Below are 22,336 nucleotides of genomic sequence, written 5' to 3'. Positions count from 1 at the left end.
CTCAACCATTTTATGAATCTGTGATCTTGGAAGTCATGGGAGATGTCATTGTTCTTTTTTTTTTTCCCCCATATATTTACAACCTATAAAGAGAACAATTTAGGTTAAAAGGAGCAATACAGCAATAGCTGCATAAATATTTCATGTGTCCTGCAATGTCAAAAGATTCATGTTTCCAAGGAAGGGGGAGGTTGTCAACCCCAAAATCAAGCTTTAGTTCTTGACTTCCTCTAGCTCCAAAATGAAACTTGTGAACTTTGGGAGAGACCTGGAATGGTTCCAAGGATGGGGCATCCCCCACCTCTCTGGGTAACCTGAGCCAGGGTCTCACCACCCTCAATATTAAAAATTTCTTTATTCTCTCCAGTCTAAATTTACCTCTTTGAGTTTAAAACTATCACCCCATGTCCTTTCACAACTGGTCCTGATAAAAGGTTTGTCTCGTTCTTCTTACAGGCCCCTTTAACTACTGAAAACCCACAAGAAGGTCTCCCTTTAATTAAAAAAGCTATGAACTGGTCCCTAATGTTATCTGTGGTGCACAGCACGTGTTTCATCCTGCATCTCTTTTCCAAATAAGAGTTTTTTGGGGTTTTTTTGTTTGGTTGATTGGTTGGTTTTTTTACCAGTAGAGTTGTAAAATTTCTCTGTGAGCTTTCCTCTTTCCTCCTTCTCTGGAGGCTTTCAAAACCTGCCTGGCTGTGATCCTGGGCAACCTGCTGTAGTTGAAAATGCTTTAGTAGGGAAGTTGGACTAGGTGATCTCCAGAGGTTCCTTCCAACCCCCACCATTCTGTGATTTTGTAAAGGTTTATTTCTCAGGTTCAGGTTGCACAGGAGCTGAGGCAGAGCCTGTAACTTTAGATTGATTTTTTTCCTTCTGCTATTAAATCATTCAAATCCTTTAGCAGTCACCCTGCTCGAGCAGGGAGTAGGCAGGACAGGCTATTATAGACTCTGATTGGTTACAGAGTGGCTTATGGGCAACACAGCAGGTTTTGTTTAATATTCCTGAAGTTTGGCCATTTGTATCCATAGATTCACAAGTCACAGTTTGTCAGGAGGCACCAGCATCACGGAGAATTGCAGAATGATTGAGATCATTGGTGACAATGTGTGTGTTCAGTTTGCTTTTCTCAGGTTTGCTGGAATGTTTCTCCTCCTTGAAGTGAGGTATCTTTGTTGTGCTTACACCAATAAATCCCAAACAAAACCATAACCATTGTCCAGCAGCATGGAAAGCTTGCTGGGGACAAATGACATTGATCTGCTAAGGCTGCAGAATGGTGGTGAGACCCCACCTCGAATACTTTGTTCAGTTTAGGGCTCTTCACTCCGAGAAGGACATTGAGGTGCTGGAGTGTTTTCAGAGAATGGCAACAAACCTACTGAAGGGTCTAAAACACAAGACTTGTGAAGAGCTACTGAAGGAACTAAGGTTGTTTAACCTGGAGAAAAAGAGTCTGAGGGAAAACCTTCTCACCCTCTACAGCTCCCTGAAAGGAGATTAGAGTGAGGTGAGGGTCAGTCACTTCTATCAAGTAACCAGCAACAGGACAAGAGGAAGTGGCCTCAGGTTGCACATGGGGTGGTTTAGATTGAACCCTGAAAGGGTTGTGAAGCCCTGGAAAAGGCTGTTCAGGGTACTGGTGGAGTTCCCATTCCTGGAGGGATTTAAAAGCTGTGTAGATGTGGTGCTGAGGCTCATGGTTTAGTGGTGGACTTGGAAGTGCTATGTTTGTGGTTGGACTTAGTGAACTTAAAGCTCTGTTCCAACCAAAATGATTCTATTGTTCTATGCTAAGGACCAATGGAGGAAGAGGTTAGCCACTTCTTACACAACCATGGGGTATTTTGCTGGCCAAGAGGGATCATGTTCAACTTTGTGTGAATGGATTATGCAAGAAGAGAAGGGGAAGAAGTGGATGGTTGCTGTTGCTGTTTCTTTCCCAGCATTTCAGTTGGGATATTTTCCTCTGTAAGCAGAAAGCTCAGCATGGGCTCTGATGGGTTGAATGTCCATGCTCTAAAAGGTCACCCTTCGCTCAAAGAGCTCCAAAGCCAGCTTGAAACTGCATTTTTTATTCACAGCCCCTTAAGAATTCAGGCTAATTAATTTTGCTGCTACAGCTCTTTCTGTGGGTTCGTATTGCCAAGGATGATGGAGTGAAACTGTCTTGAGTGAGACTTAAAGAAATGGGATTTTCTTCTTGGCTGTGAAATAGTCCTTTCTGGATGTCTGAAGAAGGAGAAAGGAAAATTGATGGGCTCTAATCGGCTTCCTTTGGTCTTAAAAAAAAAAAGTATACTTGGTGTCCTCATCATGCATAGGAGAAATTGATAGCACCAGACCCTGCTTCCCAGCATGGAGGCTCTGAACACCTAGAAGAACCTCAGTGCTCTGGCTTTAAATGAGCAGATTGTCCCCATCTCCCTCCTCCTCTCATCTCCACTTGACAAATGTAATTACAGCTTCACTTAAATTGCTGTAAATGAATTCTGGAGAGCAGAAAAATTATGCCTGTATCTCTCCACTGAAGAAATTAGCTGACTCCCATGTTTCAGATGATGGGTCCATCCATCTCCACTGCTGCAGAGAGCTGGCACCATCAGACCTGAGGCTGCAGCCCCAGCACTGCTGAAGAGAGGTGATTCATGCAGTCAGTCCATCTCCAGGAGAGAACTGACAGAAATGTCTCAAAATGTAGGATTTTTGACTAAAAATAGAAGTGTTTTTTTTCTCCCATAATAAAGGTGAAGTGTCCTGCTTTCTACTGTGGCCAAATAAAGCACCCATAAGCGTAGTTCTGGGCTCCCAAGTCAAGAGATAGGGGGAACTACTGGAGAGAGTCCTGCAGAGGCTAGAAAGATGCTGAGGTCCCTGAAGCATCTCTGTGGGGAGGAAAGGCTGAAAGCCCTGGGGTTGTTGAGCCTGGAGAAGAGCAGCCTGAGAGGAGGGGATTTTCTCAATGCTCAGCAAGAGCTAAAGGACCTGTGGGGGCAACAGGATGGGGGCAGACTCTCTTCAGTGGTGCCCAGTGCTAGGACAAGGAGTAAGAGGCACAAACTGGAACCCAGAAGGTTCCATGAGGAGAAAGTTCTTGACTTTGAGGGTGGTGGATCCCTGGAGCAGGCTGCCCAAAGAAGTTGTGGATTCTCCTTCTCTGGAGAGATTCCAATCCCACCTGGACATGATCCTGTGCAAACTGCTGTGAGTGACCATGCTTTAGCAGGGAGGTTGGACTAGATATCTCCAGAGGTCCCTTCCAGCCCCCACCATGCTGGGATTCTCTGATCCTGAGTCAAAGTTCCTGCCACCCTCTAGGGAAACAAACGTCACTTGGAGGTCGTGTAGCTGAAAGCTGGGTGGCAGCTGGAAAACAGCTCTTCCCAAGGGCCTTGGGAGAGGCAACCCTTAACATCATTATCTGGACACTGGAGGCTGTGTAAATAAACCCATCAGCAACTTGCTGATAATTGCATTTTCTTTGTGGGAGAGACCTCGGTGAGCAGAGAGAGACTTGGAGAAGTGTTGGGGTGTGCTAGGGAGGGAAGATCTTGTTCTTCCCATGCATCCTGGATGCGTTGTCACTCTCATTAACCTCCTTATTTCTCTCTCACACTCCAGGCCAGTTAATTATTTTCAATACTATTTCCCAAGCTATGAATTTCTCTACCGAGTTCCATGGTTAAAAAAGAACTTCATAAACCTTGTTGTGACTGCAGGAGTTGTGAAGGAGCCAGCTTCCAAGAAACAGGTGTTCCATGGCTTCATCCATGCATTCTCTGTTAATTCACAGCACATTTAGATGCACAATTAGGCACTTGGTTGTGTGTAATCTTCTCCTCTTGCTTTGTCTTGCTCCTCTAATTGCTCAGTTCTGTCTTGTATGTTTACCTCTGTTTCAATTTGTTGTGCACTAAATAGATGGGAGCTTTTTATCTCCTCATTTGGCTGTTTATCTTCTTTTCAGACTAGATCTGAAGGTGTTTTGAATTCTAGGAGTGAATCCAAAGCTCTGCAGAGGTTCCTCTTTCAGAGCAGGTCTTTGGTTGTACAAACAGCAGCAAGTGACATTTATTTAATCAATTTGCTTACTTTACTCCATCAAAATGAAAGTTTATTGTCAACAGCTCCTTGGTGATGTACAAATCCTTCCTGTGCAGAGTTGTGTTAGTGTCTGGCTCAGTGTTTATTGTGCAATGAACATTAATGCAAGAAAAGAGAGAAGGAGATGTTTCTTAAAGCCAGCAGGTAGCACATCTCCAGAATTCAGGTTGGTCACAGAACAGCAATGAGCTGAAAATGTGAGGAACCGTGAGAAAAAGAAGATATGGCAGAAAAATAAAATAAAATTTTAAAAAAGAGTATTCCCAGTGGAGATGGGAAAGCTCTAATCCTGTTGTAGCATCAAGTTCAACCACAGCTCTGGTTGCCCATGTTCAAGATAAATTAACTGAAACCAGAAGGAGTATGAAGAGCTACTTTTGTCAAGCCCTGGAACAGGCTGCCTGGGGAAGTGGTGGAGTTACCATGCCTGGAGGTACTGAAAACGTGTAGATATGGTGGTGGGGAGCATGGTTTAGTGGTGGACTTGGCAGTGCCAAGTTACCATTGGACTTCCTGATCTTAAGGGTCTTTTCCAACCTAAATGATTCTGTGATTGTATGATTGGAGAGATGAGCTGTCACCATGCACTCACACCCCAGAGCCAACTGTGTCCTGGGCTGATCCCCAGCAGCATGGGCAGGGGGAGGGAGGGGATTCTGCCCTTCTGCTGTGCTCTGCTGAGACCACACCTGGAGTGCTGGAGCCAGCTCTGGAGTCCTCAGCACAGGAGAGACATGGACCTGTTGGAGCAGGGCCAGAAGAGGCCACGGCAATGATGGGAGGGCTGGAAGCCCTCTGCTGTGAGGCCAGGCTGAGAGAGTTTGGGTTGTTCAGCCTGGAGAATAGAAGGCTTCAGGGAGACCTTCTGGTGGCCTTTCAGCACTTAAAGGGGCTGAGAAGAAAGCTGGGGACATGCTCATGACAGGACAAAGGGTGATGGTTTGAAAATAAAAGAGGGAGATTTAGATGAGAGAAGGAAGAAATTTTTTCCACTAAAGGTGGTGAGACCGTGGCCCAGTTTACCTAGAGAGATGATAGATGCCCCATCCCTGGAACCATTGCAGGTCAGGATGTCTGAGGCTCTGAGCAACCTTCTCTAGCTGCAGATGTCCCTGTTGACTGTGGAAGGGTTGGACTGGATGATCTTTAAAGGTCTCTTCTAACCCAGCCCATTTTAGCATTCAATGAAGAAAGACACCCAGGGTGCCCTAAACCAAAAAATAACATTGGCATGTGAAGAACCAAATATGAAACATCAGTGAATAAGTTCAGGTTGGAAATTCGATCCCAGACTTTGACTTCACTATTAGAGAAGTGATGTTTTGAAGGAGCCAGCAAGGATAGAGATCTGAACAACTTTAATGTGAGTTTACATTCAAGACCATGGGACACAGGGCTGGTGGGGCCTGGTCAAGATGATCCAGGAGATCCCTGTCAATGCTGTTCTGTAATTGAAGTGGAAGTTGTCTAAGCAGGAGCTGCCTGATTTCAAACATTGCTAATCACCCTGTGCAGGAAGTCATTGCTGAAGTGCTGCTTGAATAAGGACTTGAACTCAGATATTTGGGATACACTTCCTCTAATTAAGGTGGAATATACGATATCAGCATGTCACTCTTGTTAGTGAAGAGAATTCTTTAGCTCAAGTGGCAGCAATTTGTGTTGCAGAGGGTCCAGGCACTGTAATAAAACATGAGATGAAGGTTGCAGAATTACAGCTGCATGGACAGCTCTCCAAGAGAGATGATGCTTCTGTGGTTAGGATAAACTCCAGGTGTTCTTTTAAAGATGCTTCTGTGGTTGGAATAAAGTCAAGGTGGTTTTTTTTTGAAGATGATCCTGTGGCTGGGATTCATAGAATGCCAGATTGGAATTGACCTCAAGGACCATCTACTCCAACCTTTCAGGGTAAGAATATAGTTTACATGAGGGATAAACGTAAGGTGGTTTTTTAAAGATGCTTTTGTGGTTGGGATAAACTCAAGGTGGCTTTTTAAAGAGGGCTCAGTGGAAGGGAAGCAATTGGTCCATAACCAGCTGGCCCAGCTGGGGCCAGTTTGTTTTCAGTGGTGCCTGGTGACAGGACAAGAGGAACAGGCATAAACGTGAACATACGAAGTTCCATCTGAATATCAGGGTGGTGGAGCACTGGAACAGATTGCCCAGAGAGGTGGTAGAGTCTCCACTTCTGGAGGAATTCAGAACCTGCCTGGAGACTGTCATGTGCAGCCTGCTATGGGTGACCCTGCTGTAGTAGGAGGATTGGACTAAGTGATCTCCAGAGTTCCCTTCCAACTCCTGTCATTATGTGATAACCAACTCATACCTGTTGCCTGCTTTTGAATTGCTTTACTGCCTAAGAGTTGTTTCATTAATGAGAATAAAGAAAGCCTCCCAGATGCTTCTGAAGGGGTGGGAGCAGGCAAAGACTCACTTGGAATTACATGAGGAAGTCCATGGTGACCAAAGGAGGACCATCATTCCTACTGATGCTGGGCTTTGGTTCTCTAGCAGCTCTTTTCTCACTCCGAGCAGAGCAAGATAAATGTTCCTGTATTCTGCAGCTATAGAAATACTCATCACAGAGCAGTATTTTCCCAAGCAAACGCGTTCTGGTGGTTGATTAAACCCCTCAGATTCACTTTGGAGATTAATCAATTACAGAAGCAGTTTGTTGCTTCATACACTCCCAAATTATAGATGTCACAGCTCAGCCCAAGGTGGGAGAGAACACACATATTCAGGATGGGAGCAATCAAGATGCTGTGGTTGCTAAACTGAGTGCTGTTGATGAAGCATGTCACAAATTTATACTGTCTTCTCTTCTAGCTGTGTCTCCTGGCCAGGAAAGTCATGCCAGTATGGAACATCTTCCTGCATCTGAACAGATCCTGCAAACGCTGAGTGAGCTGGCCAGGTCTTTTCAAGAGATGGCTGACCGCTGCCTGCTGGTTCTGCATTTGGAAGTCAGGTAAAAACCCCAAATTTGGGCATTGTGGGTGAGCTCAGGTAGCTGTAAGTTAAGATTGTGTCCAGAGTCCCCATATTAATTCTTCACTGAGAGACCTGGGATTTTCAGCCTGGAGAAGAGCAGCCTGAGAGGGGATCTTCTCAGTGCTCAGCAAGAGCTAAAGGACAGCAGTCAAGAGGATGGGGCCAGAGTCTTTTCTGTGGTGCCCTGACAGCACAAGGGGCAGCAGGCACAGACTGGAACCCAGGAGGTTTCATCTGAACGTGAAGAAAAACTTTTTTGCTGTGAGGGTGCTGGAGCCCTGGAGCAGGCTGCCCAGAGAGGTTGTGGATTCTCCTTCTCTGCAGAGATTCCAAACCCACCTGGGCATTGCGATGCTAGGCAACCTGCTGTGGGTGACCCTGCTTTAGCAGAGGGGGTAGACAAAATAATCTCAAGAGGTTCCCTTTCAGACCAAACCACTCTGTGATTATGGCATCTGAGACGTGCTGTAACCAGAAATGCCAGAACCCAGCACAAGGGATGGCCAGATGTGGGACTGAAGCAGGATACTGAAAGTAGAATTTGCTAGGAGGTCTGTACCTTATGTGTCAGAAAGTAGGGGAAAATGCAGCTTTCTGGGGGAGGGGCTTTGTCCCTGAAGAATTGCACAATGATGTTTATTAATAATCTAGCAGGTGCCTGTGCATTTATTAGCCACAGCCCTTTGGATTTCAAATAGGAGCTTTTCTTACTACTTTTTCAAATAAGAACAGCAACTGGGAAGCCAGATGGATTTTTTTTTTAAGGGATGGATAATTTTATGTGACTTCACATGCAGAAATCAAAGGCAGCAAATCCCTTTCTTCAGGCTACCAGCTGTCCACTCTGGGGTTGCGAAGATGTTTTTTTCCCTTATGCATTGTATCAGCCAGGTGTGTTTTCATTGCTTCCCTTTTCTCTGAAGCATCAAACAGAAGTGAATGTCAGAGACTTGATGGATCATCAGTTTGTTCTGCTGTGACATATCCTGAGCCATATTCTGTTCTTGTGCACATAGGCAGCTCTGGTGAAGTCACTATGTAGCTTTAAAAAAACCCACCACACATTAGTTATTGCCAGCCATCCTTCAACCTGCTATCCATCATCTGCTGGCCACTTGATTGCAAGCATCACAGATAAGCTGAGGTTTGAAGTATTTGAGGAAAGGATTGTTAAGGTATGGAAATGGAGAAGCTTTCCAGTTGCAGTGTAATGTGAGCTGATAACCTGAACTCATTGGTGTGGCCACCACCCTGATCTCAGTCCTCTGTGGCTTTCCATCACACTCAGGTTAAGTAGAAATAAGTGCCAGTGTAATTCAGGACAGAATGTTGCCATCATTTTAGAAGATACAGTTGCATACCTCCTCTAGTGCTTGTAGCAGGAGCCCAAGCTTGATGCTGTGAATCACAGATTCACAGATTACATCAGCTTGGAAGGGACTCTCGAAGGTCATCTTTGTCCAACACTCCTGCAGTCAGCAGGGACATCTCCAACTAGATCAGATTGCTCAGGGCCTCATCGAGTTTGACCTTGAATATCTCCTGGAATGGGACCTCAACTACATCCCTGGGCAATGTGTTCCAGTTCTTCACCACTCTCATTGCGAAGAACTTCCTCTAATGCCCTACCTAAATCTACCCTGCTCTAGTTTCAAACCACTGTTCCTCATCCTGTCACTACAAACCCTTTGGTCCCTCTTCAGCCTTTCTGTAGATCCCCTTTGGGTATTGAAATGCAGCTATAAGGTCTCTATGGAGCCTTCTCTTCTCCAGGCTGAACAACTCCAACTCTTTCAGCCTACCCTCCTACGGGTGTACACCAAAGAATGTGCAATGGGGTGGAAAGGACTGAGAAAAAGAGATGTTAACCAGGAGGATCCCTAGCAGGGTGGGAACTGCCTCATATTCATCACTTGATGTTTGCAACCACAGAGAAAAACTCCAGTCCCTCTGATACTTGTTACTGGCATGTTTCTCTGTGAATCCTATGCAAGATCCGTGTCATTTCCAAGGCAGGTAGTACATCATGTGATCATTCACAGAAATGCTCTGCTTTGAGAAGACACTCAGAGCACGTTTGTGAAGAGCCTGGGGATTTATCAGGCCCCTTGCTGTTGCAGGTGCAGGCTAAGAAAACACCAGCAAACAGCAAAGAGGATTTGAGATGATGCAGTTACATCTTTCTCCTCCCTTAGGGCCCCCTCTTAATTCACTCCATTCCCAGATGCAGGTTGTCACCAGCTCTGCTTTGGCTTTTCCTCCTCCAGTACTGTGAGGGCATGACCTGAGGACAGTGGTCACTGAGATGATGCTTCTTGGAGCATGTTGCCTTTAAGAAAATCTCTTGGTGCATTCAGATCATTAACTGTTTCTTTTGTTACAAATAACCATGGATTTTTAGGTTGTAGAGGGACAAATCTTGAGATACTTTTTAGCAAGGCCTGTTTTGACAGGCCAGGAGTGATGGTTTTAGACTAAAAGATGGGAGATTTAGACTAAATCTAAGGAAGAAATTTAATGATTCTGTGGTTTTCCTCTTGGAATTGCCCTAAATTGAACTTACTTGTAATGGCCACCTCAAGGGTGTTTGCCAGGGTAGGGGACATGAAGAGCTAGGACATACCTGCTGCAGCTTTTCCCAGTAAAACACAGCTGCCCTTTGTTTGGGTGAGTCTGGTGTGTGCTTCATATGCCAGTGTGCTGTTTCTGAGTTAATGCAAAGTGGTGTTTCACCCAGACTATGATTTGGCTGTGTTTCTCTGAAAGATGAAATTGAGAAGAACCCAACTGAAACCAAAGACTTGCAAAAGCAGAAGGAATTTTGCTGTGAACTTTGCTGGACATAGCACTTTTCTCTATAGCTTTGAGAGAAATTATTTCATTACAATAGAAGAACTCTAATAGGTGATTTGAGAGCACAGAATTTCTCCTTCAGTAGAGGGTTAGTGGAAGCCAGTGGTATGATGCTTAGCAAGGCCAACCACTGGGTTCTATTCTGGATCACAACATCTCCATGCAATGCTACAGGGTGGGGAAAAAAATAGCTGGAAAGCTGCCTGGCAGAAAAGGACCTGGGTGTGTAGATTTTCAGCCAGCTGAAGATGAGCCAGTGCGTGCCCAGGTGGCCAAGAAGGACACCAGCATTCTGGTTTGGATCAGACCTAGTGTGACCAGCAGGACTAGGGCAGGGATTGTCCCCCTGTACTCAGCACTGGTGAGGCCACACCTCACATCCTGGGTTCAGTTTTGGGCGCCTCACAACAAGAAGGACATTGAGGTGCTGGAGCAGGTCCAGAAAAGGGCAACAAAGCTGTTGAAGGATCTAAACCACAAGACCTGAAGGCAACCTACAAGAAAGCTGGGGAGGGTCTTTCTACAAGGGCTTGTAGTAATAGGACAAGGGACAATGGATTGAAGCTGGAAGAGGGGAGATTTAGACTGGAGACTGGGAATAAATTCTTTCCAGTGAGGCTGGTGAGAGACTGGAACAAGTTGCCCAGGGAGATTGTGGATGCCCCCATCCTGGAAGTGTTCAAGGCCAGGCTGGATGAGGCCTTGAGCAATCTGGTCTTGGGGAAGGTGTCCCTGCTCGTGGCAGTGGGCGTTGGAACTAGATGATCTTTAAAGTCCCTTCCACCCGACTCATTCTATGATAACCTCCGGTCTTCAAGTAATTGTTACTTCTAACTTGCTTGAACATTGGAAGGAAAATAGGAAGGCAACACTTTGCAAACTCGCCAATATTTTCAGGCTGTGTTGTTCACTGTAAGCTTTTTGTATTCTGTCTCACAGAGTTCATTGCTTCCACTACCTGATCCCCCTGGCTAAACAAGGGAACTATGCCATCGTTGCCAACGTGGAGAGTATGGACTATGACCCCCTCGTGGTCCGGCTCAACAAGGACATCAGTGCTATCGAGGAAGCCATGAGTGCCAGCTTACAGCAGCACAAGTTCCAGTAGCAAGCGGGGGGGGGGGGGGGGGGGGGCGGGCCGCGGGGGGGGGGGGGGGGGGGGGGGGGTTGGGATGTTTCTTAGCAAGGATTGACTTCTGGGTCGAGGTCTCTTGTCGCTATGCTCAAGAGTTATGTTGTCATTTGAGATTGCTAAGGCGGGGAGGGCAGACGGGGGTACTTGGATCCCCCTCGCGGTACGGTGCAGAATTCTGGTTATGGGGTTGTGTCCCATTTGGTTTGAAAGGCTAGGGCTGGGGCCAGAACACTAATCATGTGACTGAGGCTCTCTGTGAGACGCCTGTCCGCTTTCCCAAGGATGGATTCTGGTTTGTGTTTGGGTCATTGGGTGTGTGTACTGATGGTGGAGGGGGTTGTTTCACTTTACTGCGGCTTGGGTATTGTTGATTATATTTTCTATGGTTTGGTTTTATGTCTGATAGTATTCTATTCAGATTTCTAGACTCAACCCCTGGAGGGACAGGTGGCATTACCTATACACCCTAGGTTGATGGGGCGGGACTGGCACCGCTGGGTTACCTCAACATGGACTTCAGCGGCATTATTGAATGATTCTGGTGTTGTGGTTCTGACGGGGTTCAAGAACACACACAGATTGGTGGTCAGAAGGCAGAATAAAGCAAGGTCCCGGGATTGTTACCTAGCCATTGATAAAGGGGCTATTTGACCCTTGGTGATCCCTGTCAGCGGGTTATACCTGAATGGGGTCTTTCTGGAGTGGTAATTGTTAGACAGTGTTAGTGTTGTTGTTCTAAGCTGGTCTATAGATGCTATCTTCTCAAATAAGGCAGATGGGGGGTTGCAAGATGTTATTTGGCAATGTTGGTGTGCCACAATAGGTGGCTACAGCAGGATGTTTTAGCAAGGGCCCTTTATGAATGAAAGGGCTGCATATGGCCCATTAGCATTGTCACTGCTAGCAGCAGCCCCTGTGTGTGCAAACCTGCCCTGGGCTTCAGCAAGTGCAGTTCCTGAGAAGAGCCTGAGCTGAGAAGTCAGAATTAGTTCTGTCCTGGCTCAAACCAGGACACCCAGGCAAACGCAGGCCACTCAAAACCCGTTTGGCATCCACACCATGTCCAAGTGTAGCTGGTTGAATAAGAGCAGCAGGCCTATGCTGAGCAGAGAAGCAGCGAGTGTAAGTACATGCAGGGCAGCTCTTCCTCAGAGTGCCCCAGAGCGTGTATATATTGCCAGCAGAGCTCTATTATGGAGCTCTTCCCATCCGAAGTTTAACCGTTCCATTTCTAAAATTAAATTTAGAGAACATTAGCTCTTCTGATGTCTCATCTGTCCTGATTACCTTGGAGAATATAAATCATGTCTGGGTTCATCTCCCCTCTATTTATTTGTGGCACTGATGCACAGTTCTCCTGCCTGCATACCAAGCTACGTGTCCTTTTATGTGGTGGCTGTTCAAAGTCAAGAGGAGATGGGTGCTGGAGATGCACCCATTGCCTAATACAATGTATCAGCAGGGATGAAGGTTTTGCCAGCTTGGCTAGCCTTGCCTTGGCCACTGCTTACCAGTCCTAGAGAAGGATTCTATGAGCTGGGGCCTGGCCATGACTTTTAGCAGCCAGCTGCATCCTTTGGCATCAGAAGAAAGACGCAGACATCATTCAGATACAAGAAATAGTTCAAGACTGATCAGAGAGAGGTTGCACCTCAAGTGCATTGATATGCAGCTCATTTCTGCTCTTTTGGACTGTGAGTTTAACAGGGAACAAGACTATCCCTGGTAAATGGTCTCATTTTAGAGGAGCAGTAGTGGTCAGACAGAAAGAAGGACTGAAAGGGACATTATGCAAAGCCTGATTGTAAATACAGAAGTGCCCTGGAAACTTCAACAGCTATGATAATGCCACTTGGACTTTCCAGACTCTTTTGGGCAGAAGTTTTTTTTCTACTAAAGAAGGAAACCATGAGGAACTTCCTAAAACACAGAGGGAATTTGCTGAGGGCTGTTTCCAGGTAGAGCCCAGTGCATCTCCTGCTCCTGTACCACTTAGCAGCGCTCATTCATGGGTTTCATGATCAATTGTTGTCACTGACTGCCTTCCTTCTGTGATTTAATTGTTTGGTTCCCTCTCATCCTTGCAGGTCTGGGCCACCTCATTTCCTGCATTCTTATCAATGGTGCCCACTACTTCAAGCGCATCAGTGAATCTGGCATCAAGAAGATGTGTAGGAACATCTTCATCCTCCAGCAAAACCTGACAAACATCACCATGTCACGTGAGGCTGACCTGGACTTTGCAAGGTAAGCAAAGAACCCCATGCTGTGTCTGTTACTCTTGTGATGTCCACCTGTACAGAGGTAGCTCCTTTCCAAAAGCTTCACCACTTATGCATGCAGCTGGATGGAGATCAGCTTAAAGCCACCCAAGTGTTCATTGTATGATTCACTTCTGCGTTTATTGTGCAACTTGCAGAGCAACATGGACCTCTTCAGCTCATCATGAGCTCTGATTGGTGGTCCCACCAAAGTGTCTGTGCTTGGGGCTTCCTGTTTATGTCATGCTCCTAAGACCAAAATCCAGGCAAGGAAACATTTCTAGGTATAGGTCTTGGGTGGAACTTAACCTGGACAAATCTGGGGCCTGAATTCATGCCTAGATAACTAATATTTTGGTTTGATGAAGGCTTAAACTTTTAGCAACTCACAGGAACAGTGTGTGTGCACCTCAGGGATGCCAGATGCTCCCAACTTCAAGTTCTGTTATCTTAAAACACTAGTAGAATAATGGAATCATAGAATGTTTTTGGTTGGAAGAGGCCTTTAAGATCATTAAGTGCAACCACTAAGCCAGCACTGCCAGATCACCACTAAGCCATGTACCTTAGCACCACATCTACACAGCTTTGAAATACCTGCTGGGATGGGGCCTCCACCACTGTCCTGGGCAGCCTGTTCCAGGGCTTGACAACCCTTTCAGGGAAGATATTTCTCCTAATATTCAACCTAAACCTCCGCCGGTGCAACTTGAGGTCACTTCCTATTGTCCTGTCATTTGTTCCTTGGGAGAAGAGACCAACCCCCACCTGGCTCCAATCTTCTTTCAGGGAGTTGTAGAGACTAAGAAGGTCTCCTCTCAGCCTCTTTTTCTCCAGGCTGAACAACTCCAGCTCCCTCACAGGTGCTCTTTGGCTTTGTTGCCCTTCTCTGGACAGGCTCCAGGACCTCAATGTCCTTCTTGGAGTGAGGGCCCCAAAACTGAACCCAGTATTTGAGGACTGGCCTCACCAGTGCTGAGTACAGGGGGACACAGTCCTGCTGGCCACACTATTGCTGCTCCAAGCCAGGATGCTGTTGTCCTTCCTGGCCATCTAGGTTCACACTAGTTTCTGTTCCCAGCAACCCCAGATCTTTTTCCACCAGGAAGCAGCAATAGCAATAGCAAAATAAACCCAAACCTGGAGATGACAGATCCCCTGCAAGTTCCTCAACTTATCTTGCTGCTTCACTGACAAAAGGAGGACTGTTTGAGGGCCAAGCAAATGGGTACAAGCAAACAAAAGCTTTGCTTATGGACCTTTGGTGCTGACTACAGGGAGCTGTGTTGGCTGATCATCTGGGGCAGCAGCTGGTTCAACAATAGGCAGCTGAGCCCAAGAAACAGCCAGAAGAAGAGTCTGGAACTTGAGAATTAAGGCATGCAGGTGAAATGACAGAATTTTGCCTGACATATGACACACCACAAAGACTAGAAATAGTTGGTGTCATCCTTTGGCCATTGCTCTTGGAGACTGAATTACGAGAGGAGCATGACTCCCTCAGATGAAGGAGCATAGATATGACTGAGTGTCTCATTTACTTGGGCTCTCATTTGGGGAATGATCTCATTATTGAATTAGTTTCTTCGTAATAACATTGACATGGGAAAGTTATGAACGCTGAGGCCTGGAGGAGGGGGAGAGAGAAAGATCCATTACATACTCTCCAAGGAATAGAGTTCTCAAATTCAATCTTTCCTTTTTTAAATGATTTTTTTCTCCTTCATCTGCTGAAATGCTAAATAAATTAGCCCAGGTTTTTTTGCCAGGCAGAACAGAGATTGAGGATGTGCTGACAGCAACTGGCACGCAAATAATGAAATGCTGACCAGGCACTGGTGGAAGCTGGCACAGCAGGGTTGGTCATTTTCTGGAGAGGTCTTTGCAGGAAGGGATGAATAGCTGTGGAGCTCTGACTCACAGTACTACACAGTTTGAAGTGGAGTTTGAAGGGGAAAGTGAGGAAGTAACATGTTGCCCACTCCCGGTCTTGCTGGGTTGGGTGATGGCCAGGCCAGCAGTTTTCACATCAGACACATAGCAGCCCTCTTCACAGATGAATTATGTGGCAAATAGAACCATAGAATCATAGAACTGTTGAGGTTAGAAGTGTCCTTTGAGATCATCATGTCCAACCCCTTGCCTAGAGCTTGTAATCCCACCACTACTGCTAAAAACAACACCACTAAACCATGTCCCTCAGCACCACATACACACATCCATTAAATACCTCTAGGGATGCTGGTGACTCCACTACCTCCCTGTTCCAATGCCTGACTGCTCTTGCAGGAAAGAAATTTTTACAAATATCCCACCTAAACCTCTCCTGGCACAACTTAAGGTCCTTTCCTCCTGTCTGCTCAGTTGCTGCAGCATGTGAGAAGGGAACAATCCTCACCTGACTCCAGCCTCCTTTCAGGGAGTTGTAGAGGATCATGAGGTTTCTCCTCAGCTGAACACTAAAAAACCTCAGTTCCCTCAGCTGTTCCTCTCAAGACCTGTGTTCAAGACCCTTCACCAACTTGGTTGCCCTTCTCTGGATGCACTCCAGCACCTCAATGTCCTCTTGGAGTGAAGGGCCCAAAACTGAACCCAGGTTTTGAGGTGCAGCCTCACCACTGCCAAGTAGAGGGGGACAATTACATCCCTAAACCTCCTGGCCACACTATTCCTCATGCAAGCCAGGATGCCATTGGCCTTCTTGGCCACCTGGGCACACACACTGGCTGATATTCAGATGACCAGCAATCAATACCCCCAGGTCCTTCTTCACCAAGCAGCTCTCCAGCTGCTCTTCCCCAGGCTTGTAATGCTGCACAGGTTTGTCATGACTTGACCTTGTTGAATCTTACACCTCAGCCCATCATCTATCCAGTCTGTCCAGATCTCTCTGCAAGGTTTTCTCCTGCACCATTCCAGCTCCTGGGTACCATCATCAGGAGATGTGGAGCTCTGAAGTGACACCTGAGCTTCCTGTACAACAGCAGCAGCAGCAGCAGCAGCAGCTCCATTATGGTACCTGTTATACAGACTTTTTCCCTTAATATAAATTCAACATTACTTTTTTAGCTTTCATGACTGCATTGCTTCCCTCTTGCTTTTGGGGCAGATTTCTGTGATGTAGAGAACATGTTTTAGTCTTTTGTTCTTCAGACGACTCCTGAATCCTTATTATCCACACTCTCCTTGTACATGAACAAGGTATCTCATACATCCAAACCCTGCCCCTGCTCACCTGAATTTACAATCGCCCTGGCAAGTCCTCATCTTACCCCAGGGTCTCCAGTTACTGAGGTCTACTCAAACTATAAAATAAACATAACAGTTCACCCTTAGAAAGCATACAATAACATCAGTATGGGATAAAAGTGATTTTGTACTTCTGTGGTGTAGCTCATATAGGAATCTGTAAATGCATGGTGTGGTAGCTACCTCTCAGCTTTGCCTTTTTAAAGATGAGAAATGGAGAGCAGTTGGTTATTGCAGGGATGGGAGCAGTGGCAGAGCTGATAAAGAAATACTCACTCATCTGCTCTTCCTTCCTTCCTGTGCTTCCTGGTAACTTGAGTAGATTTCCTCCCTCTTTCACTTCTCCAGGGAACTGGGGGTCATTAATGGGAGAGAGGTCTTCTGAAATGGGTCTAACCCAGCTTGGAGCTCACTACCCCATCTCTGGTCTTGTGCATTGAGAAGATCTCATGTCAGGCTGCTCTCCTCTAGGCTAAACAGCCCCAGATCTCTCAGCTTTCCCTCCTTATAGAGAAGCTCCAGTCTCCTCATCACCTTTGTAGCCTCCACTGGACTCTTTCCAGTAGTTTCTTGTCTCTGCTAAACTGAGGAGTGCAGAACTGGGCCCAGGCTGTTGGATGTGCCCTCACTGAGCAGGGTAGATGGGGAAGAGAACCTCCCTCAACCTGCTGACCACACTCTTTGTAATGCACCCTGGAATACGACTGGCCTTCCTGGCCACAAGAGCAAAGACCATTTGAGAAAGGGCCAAAAGATTCAAGATTTTCCCAAGTGTTATGCTTTAGATTCTGGGTTTGGTTTTGGCTTCATTCTTCACTTTTGATGCATTCTTCAAGGCTTTGTATGGGCCTCAAATAGCACAGGGTATCCCCATTCTTCTCTGTCTGACTTAAGCTGAAGAAGCAGTGTAAACCCCAGTCGGTGAAGCTGAAGGGGGAAGATCTTTCTCCTCTGAAGAAAAAATCATACCGAGGATTCATGGCAGATCCATGAACACTTGTTGATTCTGGTGAGACTCTGTGTTTCCACCACGTATTCCAGAAGATCTGTAGCATTCAGGTAAGAGCAGCAAGATTTGCCACTTTGAAAGTAGTACCATGGCACAGAGAAAATTTGTTTGCCTTGAGTTTTAGTTGGAGATTTTCAGTTCCAGACAGAGTGAGGTGGGGAAGCTCTCAGCAGAGATACACAAAGCAGAGCTGGAACATATTTCCATTGAACAAAACAGACTGCAAACTCTAGCAAGGAGTTTCTCCATCAACAAAAGAAAGGTAAAATTGGCTGGTTCTGACTGCTGAGGTGTCACCAAAGGACTTGTGGCATTTGCTAAATTTGCTGCAAATATTAATAGGTTTTTCCCTTCTGTGCATGTTCAGAATCTAGGCCAGCAGAGATGCAGGCAGTCGTTAGGGCATCCACTGCTATATTAAAGAGAAATCAGCATTTCCTTTCCATGTGTAGCACTTAGGCAGATATTGCAAAGTCTGGGACTCAGCATCAGTTCCAAATAATTCCACATTTGGGATGTTCAGGCCCAGAATTAGATTTATGGCATTAGAAGGTGTCAAATGTTAGGGCTGGACCAGCCATTAGAAGAGTGATAGAGGCTTTCAAGAATCCCTCTGCCTTCCCAAAGGGAAGAGAAAGGGAATAAGGGAGAGAGACTGATGAGTTGGGAAAGGAACTAAACCAGCTTTAGTGACAATAATAACAATAAATGAAATAGATATAAATAGATACAAACCAATATCAAACCTGACGCCTGATGGCAATGGTGTCACCAACACCGCTGATGCTGGGGTAGGCATTGGGGAAATCCCAGACTGGACTATAGCAGCAGAGAGGAACTGGATTTAGGAGCTGGATTCAGGAGCACACAGATTGGGATCAAATTGAGAATAGACAGCATCTGTATCTCCTTGGGCACGGCCATTGATAAAGAGGCTTGACCCTGGTGATCCTTCAGCTTTATCCTGAAGAAGATGTCCATGGAATCGCTGGTTGGTCAATTTAGGGTCACCTCTCCTGTCTGCCCCTCCCCATAGGTCCCATCTCTGACTTACTGCACCCCAGCATGGGGCACAAGATGTGGCAGTGCCCTTGGCGTGCACAGGAGCAAGCCTAAGCAAGAGCCTTTCTGCAGCCCAGCCCTTGGCAGTGACTCTCCCCATCAGTGCTTTCACTGCTAGAAGCAGCCATTGTCTGTGCAAACCTGCCCTGAACTTCAGCAAGTGCAGTTCCTGAGAAGAGCCTAAGATGAGAAGTCAAATCACTGACCAGAGTTAGCTCTGACCTAGCTCAAACCAGGACATTGAGATAAAATTCAGCTTCAGATTTGAATTCCAGTTCAGGACTTTTCCATTATGACTTTCTCCTTCTATGCCCACAAAAATCACACGTGCATATTTATGCAGAGATTTCATCAAAGGTAGTAAAAAAGAGATAGGTTTCTGGTTCAGACTTATCCTTCAGTAAAATATCATTTAGCTCTTAGATGTTCATTTTTCACTGAAAAAAACCCAACCTTCCCCAGACATACAGCAAGGATAAAATTGCCCTATTCTTGAAAGTTAATTGAGGTGGTTGCAAGGGGAAGAGAGAGACCAGTGATGAAATGTGAACGTTTCATACAGCACAGTGTGTTTGACCTCTGAGATAAAGGTTTTGAGTGGTGCTACTTGTCATTACTGGATCTGAAAGTGTCCTTTGTCCCTTAAATGGCTTGCAGTGTAGCAAACCAGAGGTGTTGGTGCACCTGGGAGTTAGACTGGACGTTTCCCTGCTGTTGCTGTTCAAGGTAGTGGTTGCAATGGTCATCCATCCCACAGGGACCAGGAGTTTTTTTTCTGCTGCTAAAGATATTAGCAGGGGCTGTGGACAAGCTTGAGAAGTGGGCCTGTGTGAGTGGTTCAGGGCCAAATTCCAGCTCCTGCACTTGAGTCAGGGCAACTCCCCATACCAATCCAGGCTGGAGGATGAAGGGCTGGAGAGCAGCCCTGTGGAGAAGGACTTAGGGGTGCTGGTGGGTGAAGAGCTAGACATGAGCTCTTCAGAGCACTGTGCGATCAGAGCCCAGAGCCAACCTGTCCTGGGCTGATCCCCAGCAGTGTGGGCAGCAGGTGGAGGGGAGGGGATTCTGCCCCTCTGCTGTGCTCTGCTGAGACCCCACCTGCAGTGCTGGGGCCAGCTCTGGAATCCTCAGCACAGCAGAGACATGGACCTGTTGGAGCAGGGCCAGAGGAGGCTACAGCAATGATGGGAGGGCTGGAAGAGTTGGGATTGTTCAACCTGGAGAAGAGAAGGCTCCATGGAGACCTTCTTATGGTCTTTCAGTATTTAAAGGGGCCAATAAGAAAGCTGGAGACAGACTTTTTAGCAGGATTGTTGTGACAAGACAAGGTGTGATGATTTTGAACTACAAGAGGGAGATTTAGAGCAGATAGGAAATCTGTTTTTTTCACGCTGAGGATGGTGAAACAGTGTCCCAGGTTGCCCAGAGAACTATAATAGATGTCCCTTGCCTCACTGCAGGAGGGTTGGACTAGATGACTTTCAAAGCTTCCTTCTAACCCAAGCCATTCTATGACCACATCTTTCTAGTAGATGTGGCACCTACATTGTCGTTGTCAACAGATTCCAGCCCCTCCAGAGAAGTCCCCAGTGAGAAGGCAAAGAGAGAAGGCATCAGCATGCCAGACAGTTCTTCCTATGGAGGGCATGAATAAGACTTTGAAATGTAGTTCAGACACCTGTGATCAAATCTATCAGTGTACAAAAGCCACTTGAATTTTTATGTTTCACCTTTGCTTTCACTCCCCTGCAATATACAGCTGCAGCTGCACTCTGACCTTCTTCTCTGTCTCTGTGATCTCCCAGTGACACCATGAGGCAGGATTGTACATGGACTTGCCTGCATTCTTACGTTGTTGGGGCAATGTCCCTCCACCAATCCAGCCAGCTGCAGATAGTTAGAAGAAAATGGCACCATCCTCACACTGGTTTTGAAGTGAGAACTGCCAAGGCAGTTGTATGAAGAGTCACAGAATCGTTTTGGTTGGACGAGATCTTCATAAAGTACAACCGTTAACCCAGCACTCCAGGTCACCACGAAACCATGTCCCTCAGCAGCACATCTACATGGCTTTAAAATTCCTCTGGGATGGGGACTCCCCCAATGCTGTGGGCAGCCTGTTCCAGGGCTTGACAGCCCTTTTTGGGAAGAAATTGTTTCTTGTGTCCAACCTAAACCTCCCCTGGTGCAACCTGAGGCCATTACCTCTTGTCCTATCTCTTGTTACTACTTATAGAGAGCCTCCTTTTCACCAGGCTAAACAATCCCATTTCCTTCAGCTGCTTCTCAAAAGATTTGTGCTCTAGAACCTTCAACAGCTTTGTTGCGCTTCTCCGGACACACTCCAGCACTTCAGTGTCCTTAGAGTGAGGGGCCCAAAACTGGATTTGAGGTTCAGTCTTACCAGCACTGAGTACAGCAGGACAAACCCTGCCCTAGTCCTGCAAGAATTTCCACTTAACACCAGTTACCCTAAATAGGATCTGGAAACACTTTTCACTAAAAACTCATCTTCATTTTGGTGGGGAGGGTAAAAAGAGTGTAGGTGGAGGAGAATGCAGCTGGACTTTAAGCTTTCTTTCAATGCAGTGTCAAACAGCTGCCTCATTGGTTTGGTTGGAAACCAAGTCAGGATGCTGAGATGTTTGCATGGGGCCACAGGGTGTGATGGGAAGAGATTAGCATGGGTTCGGGAAGCAACAGATCCATCTCTGCTCTAGTACCTCATACACACTCTGGTTTTGCTTGTAAGCTTAAGTGAATCACAGCAGCAGAGTGGATGTAGACACCCTCCAGGTTTCAGACTGCCTCAGTCTGTGACTAGAAACAGAGATGCCCTTGTGCTACATTTTCCCAGTGCAAACAGGCCCATTCCTTTCAGCAAAAACATCCATGGAGGTGGCAGGGTTATCCCTTTCTGATTCTTTCATGGGAGGAATCAGAAAATGCCAGCAGGACCGATCTCTGAAACGGCAGCAGCAAGATTTCAGAAGGTGGTTTAGTTCTGGGCTGGATGCTCAGCGTTCAGAGCTCCTCTCCTCCTATGACTGGCAGGCAGAGGATTTTTTGTTGTTGTTAAAAAGGAGTAGGAGATACTTGTTCCCCTTCCTAATGCACAAGGATGTCCCAGGCAGGAGGAATTAGCAACAACTTGCTGCCATCTACTGGGTGCTGCAGAGGGAAGGGGAAGCCAGTGAGCATTAGAGATCCCTTCAACATCCCAGGGCTTGGAAAGAACCAAACCATGCCAAATATCATTTCTCTTTCTGATTTAATTCTTGGTAAATGAAGCTGTGCCAGCAGTGTGCCCAAGTGGCCAAGAAGGCAAACAGCATCCTGGCCTATATCGGCAATAGTGTGACCTGCAGGACCAGGGAAGTGATTGTCCTCCTGTACTCAGCACTGGAGAGGCCACACCTTGAGTACTGGGTTCAGCTTTGGGGCCCTCACTCCAAGAAAGACATTGAGGTGCTAGAGCATGTCCAGAGAAGGGCAACAAAGCTGGTGAAGGGTCTGTAGAACAGGTCTTGTGAGGAACAGCTGAGGAACCTGGACTTATTCAGCCTGGAGAAGAAGGAGGCTGAGGGGAGACCTTCTGGCTGGAGCTAGGTGGGGATCATTCTCTTTTCCCTAGTAACAAGTGATAGAACAAGAGGAAATGGC

At 46.5% G+C, this 22,336-nt stretch overlaps 1 protein-coding gene across 1 annotated transcript in view; it reads left to right on the top strand.

Moving 5' to 3' along the window:
- EXOC4 (exocyst complex component 4) overlaps positions 1 to 22,336 on the top strand; it is a 469,162-nt gene that overhangs the window by 420,329 nt on the left and 26,497 nt on the right. Inside the window, exons 15-17 of the mRNA XM_054399834.1 lie at positions 6,940 to 7,081; positions 10,897 to 11,064; positions 13,169 to 13,339. Of these exons, the coding sequence (XP_054255809.1) occupies positions 6,940 to 7,081; positions 10,897 to 11,064; positions 13,169 to 13,339 (481 nt within the window). The remainder of the gene's footprint in view (positions 1 to 6,939; positions 7,082 to 10,896; positions 11,065 to 13,168; positions 13,340 to 22,336) is intronic.

Source organism: Indicator indicator, chromosome 3 (genome assembly GCF_027791375.1).
Source record: "Indicator indicator isolate 239-I01 chromosome 3, UM_Iind_1.1, whole genome shotgun sequence".
In the NCBI taxonomy this organism is placed as follows: Eukaryota; Metazoa; Chordata; class Aves; order Piciformes; family Indicatoridae; genus Indicator; species Indicator indicator.
Note: the sequence above shows the minus strand (reverse complement) of the source record. Positions and strands in the feature narration are given on the sequence as shown.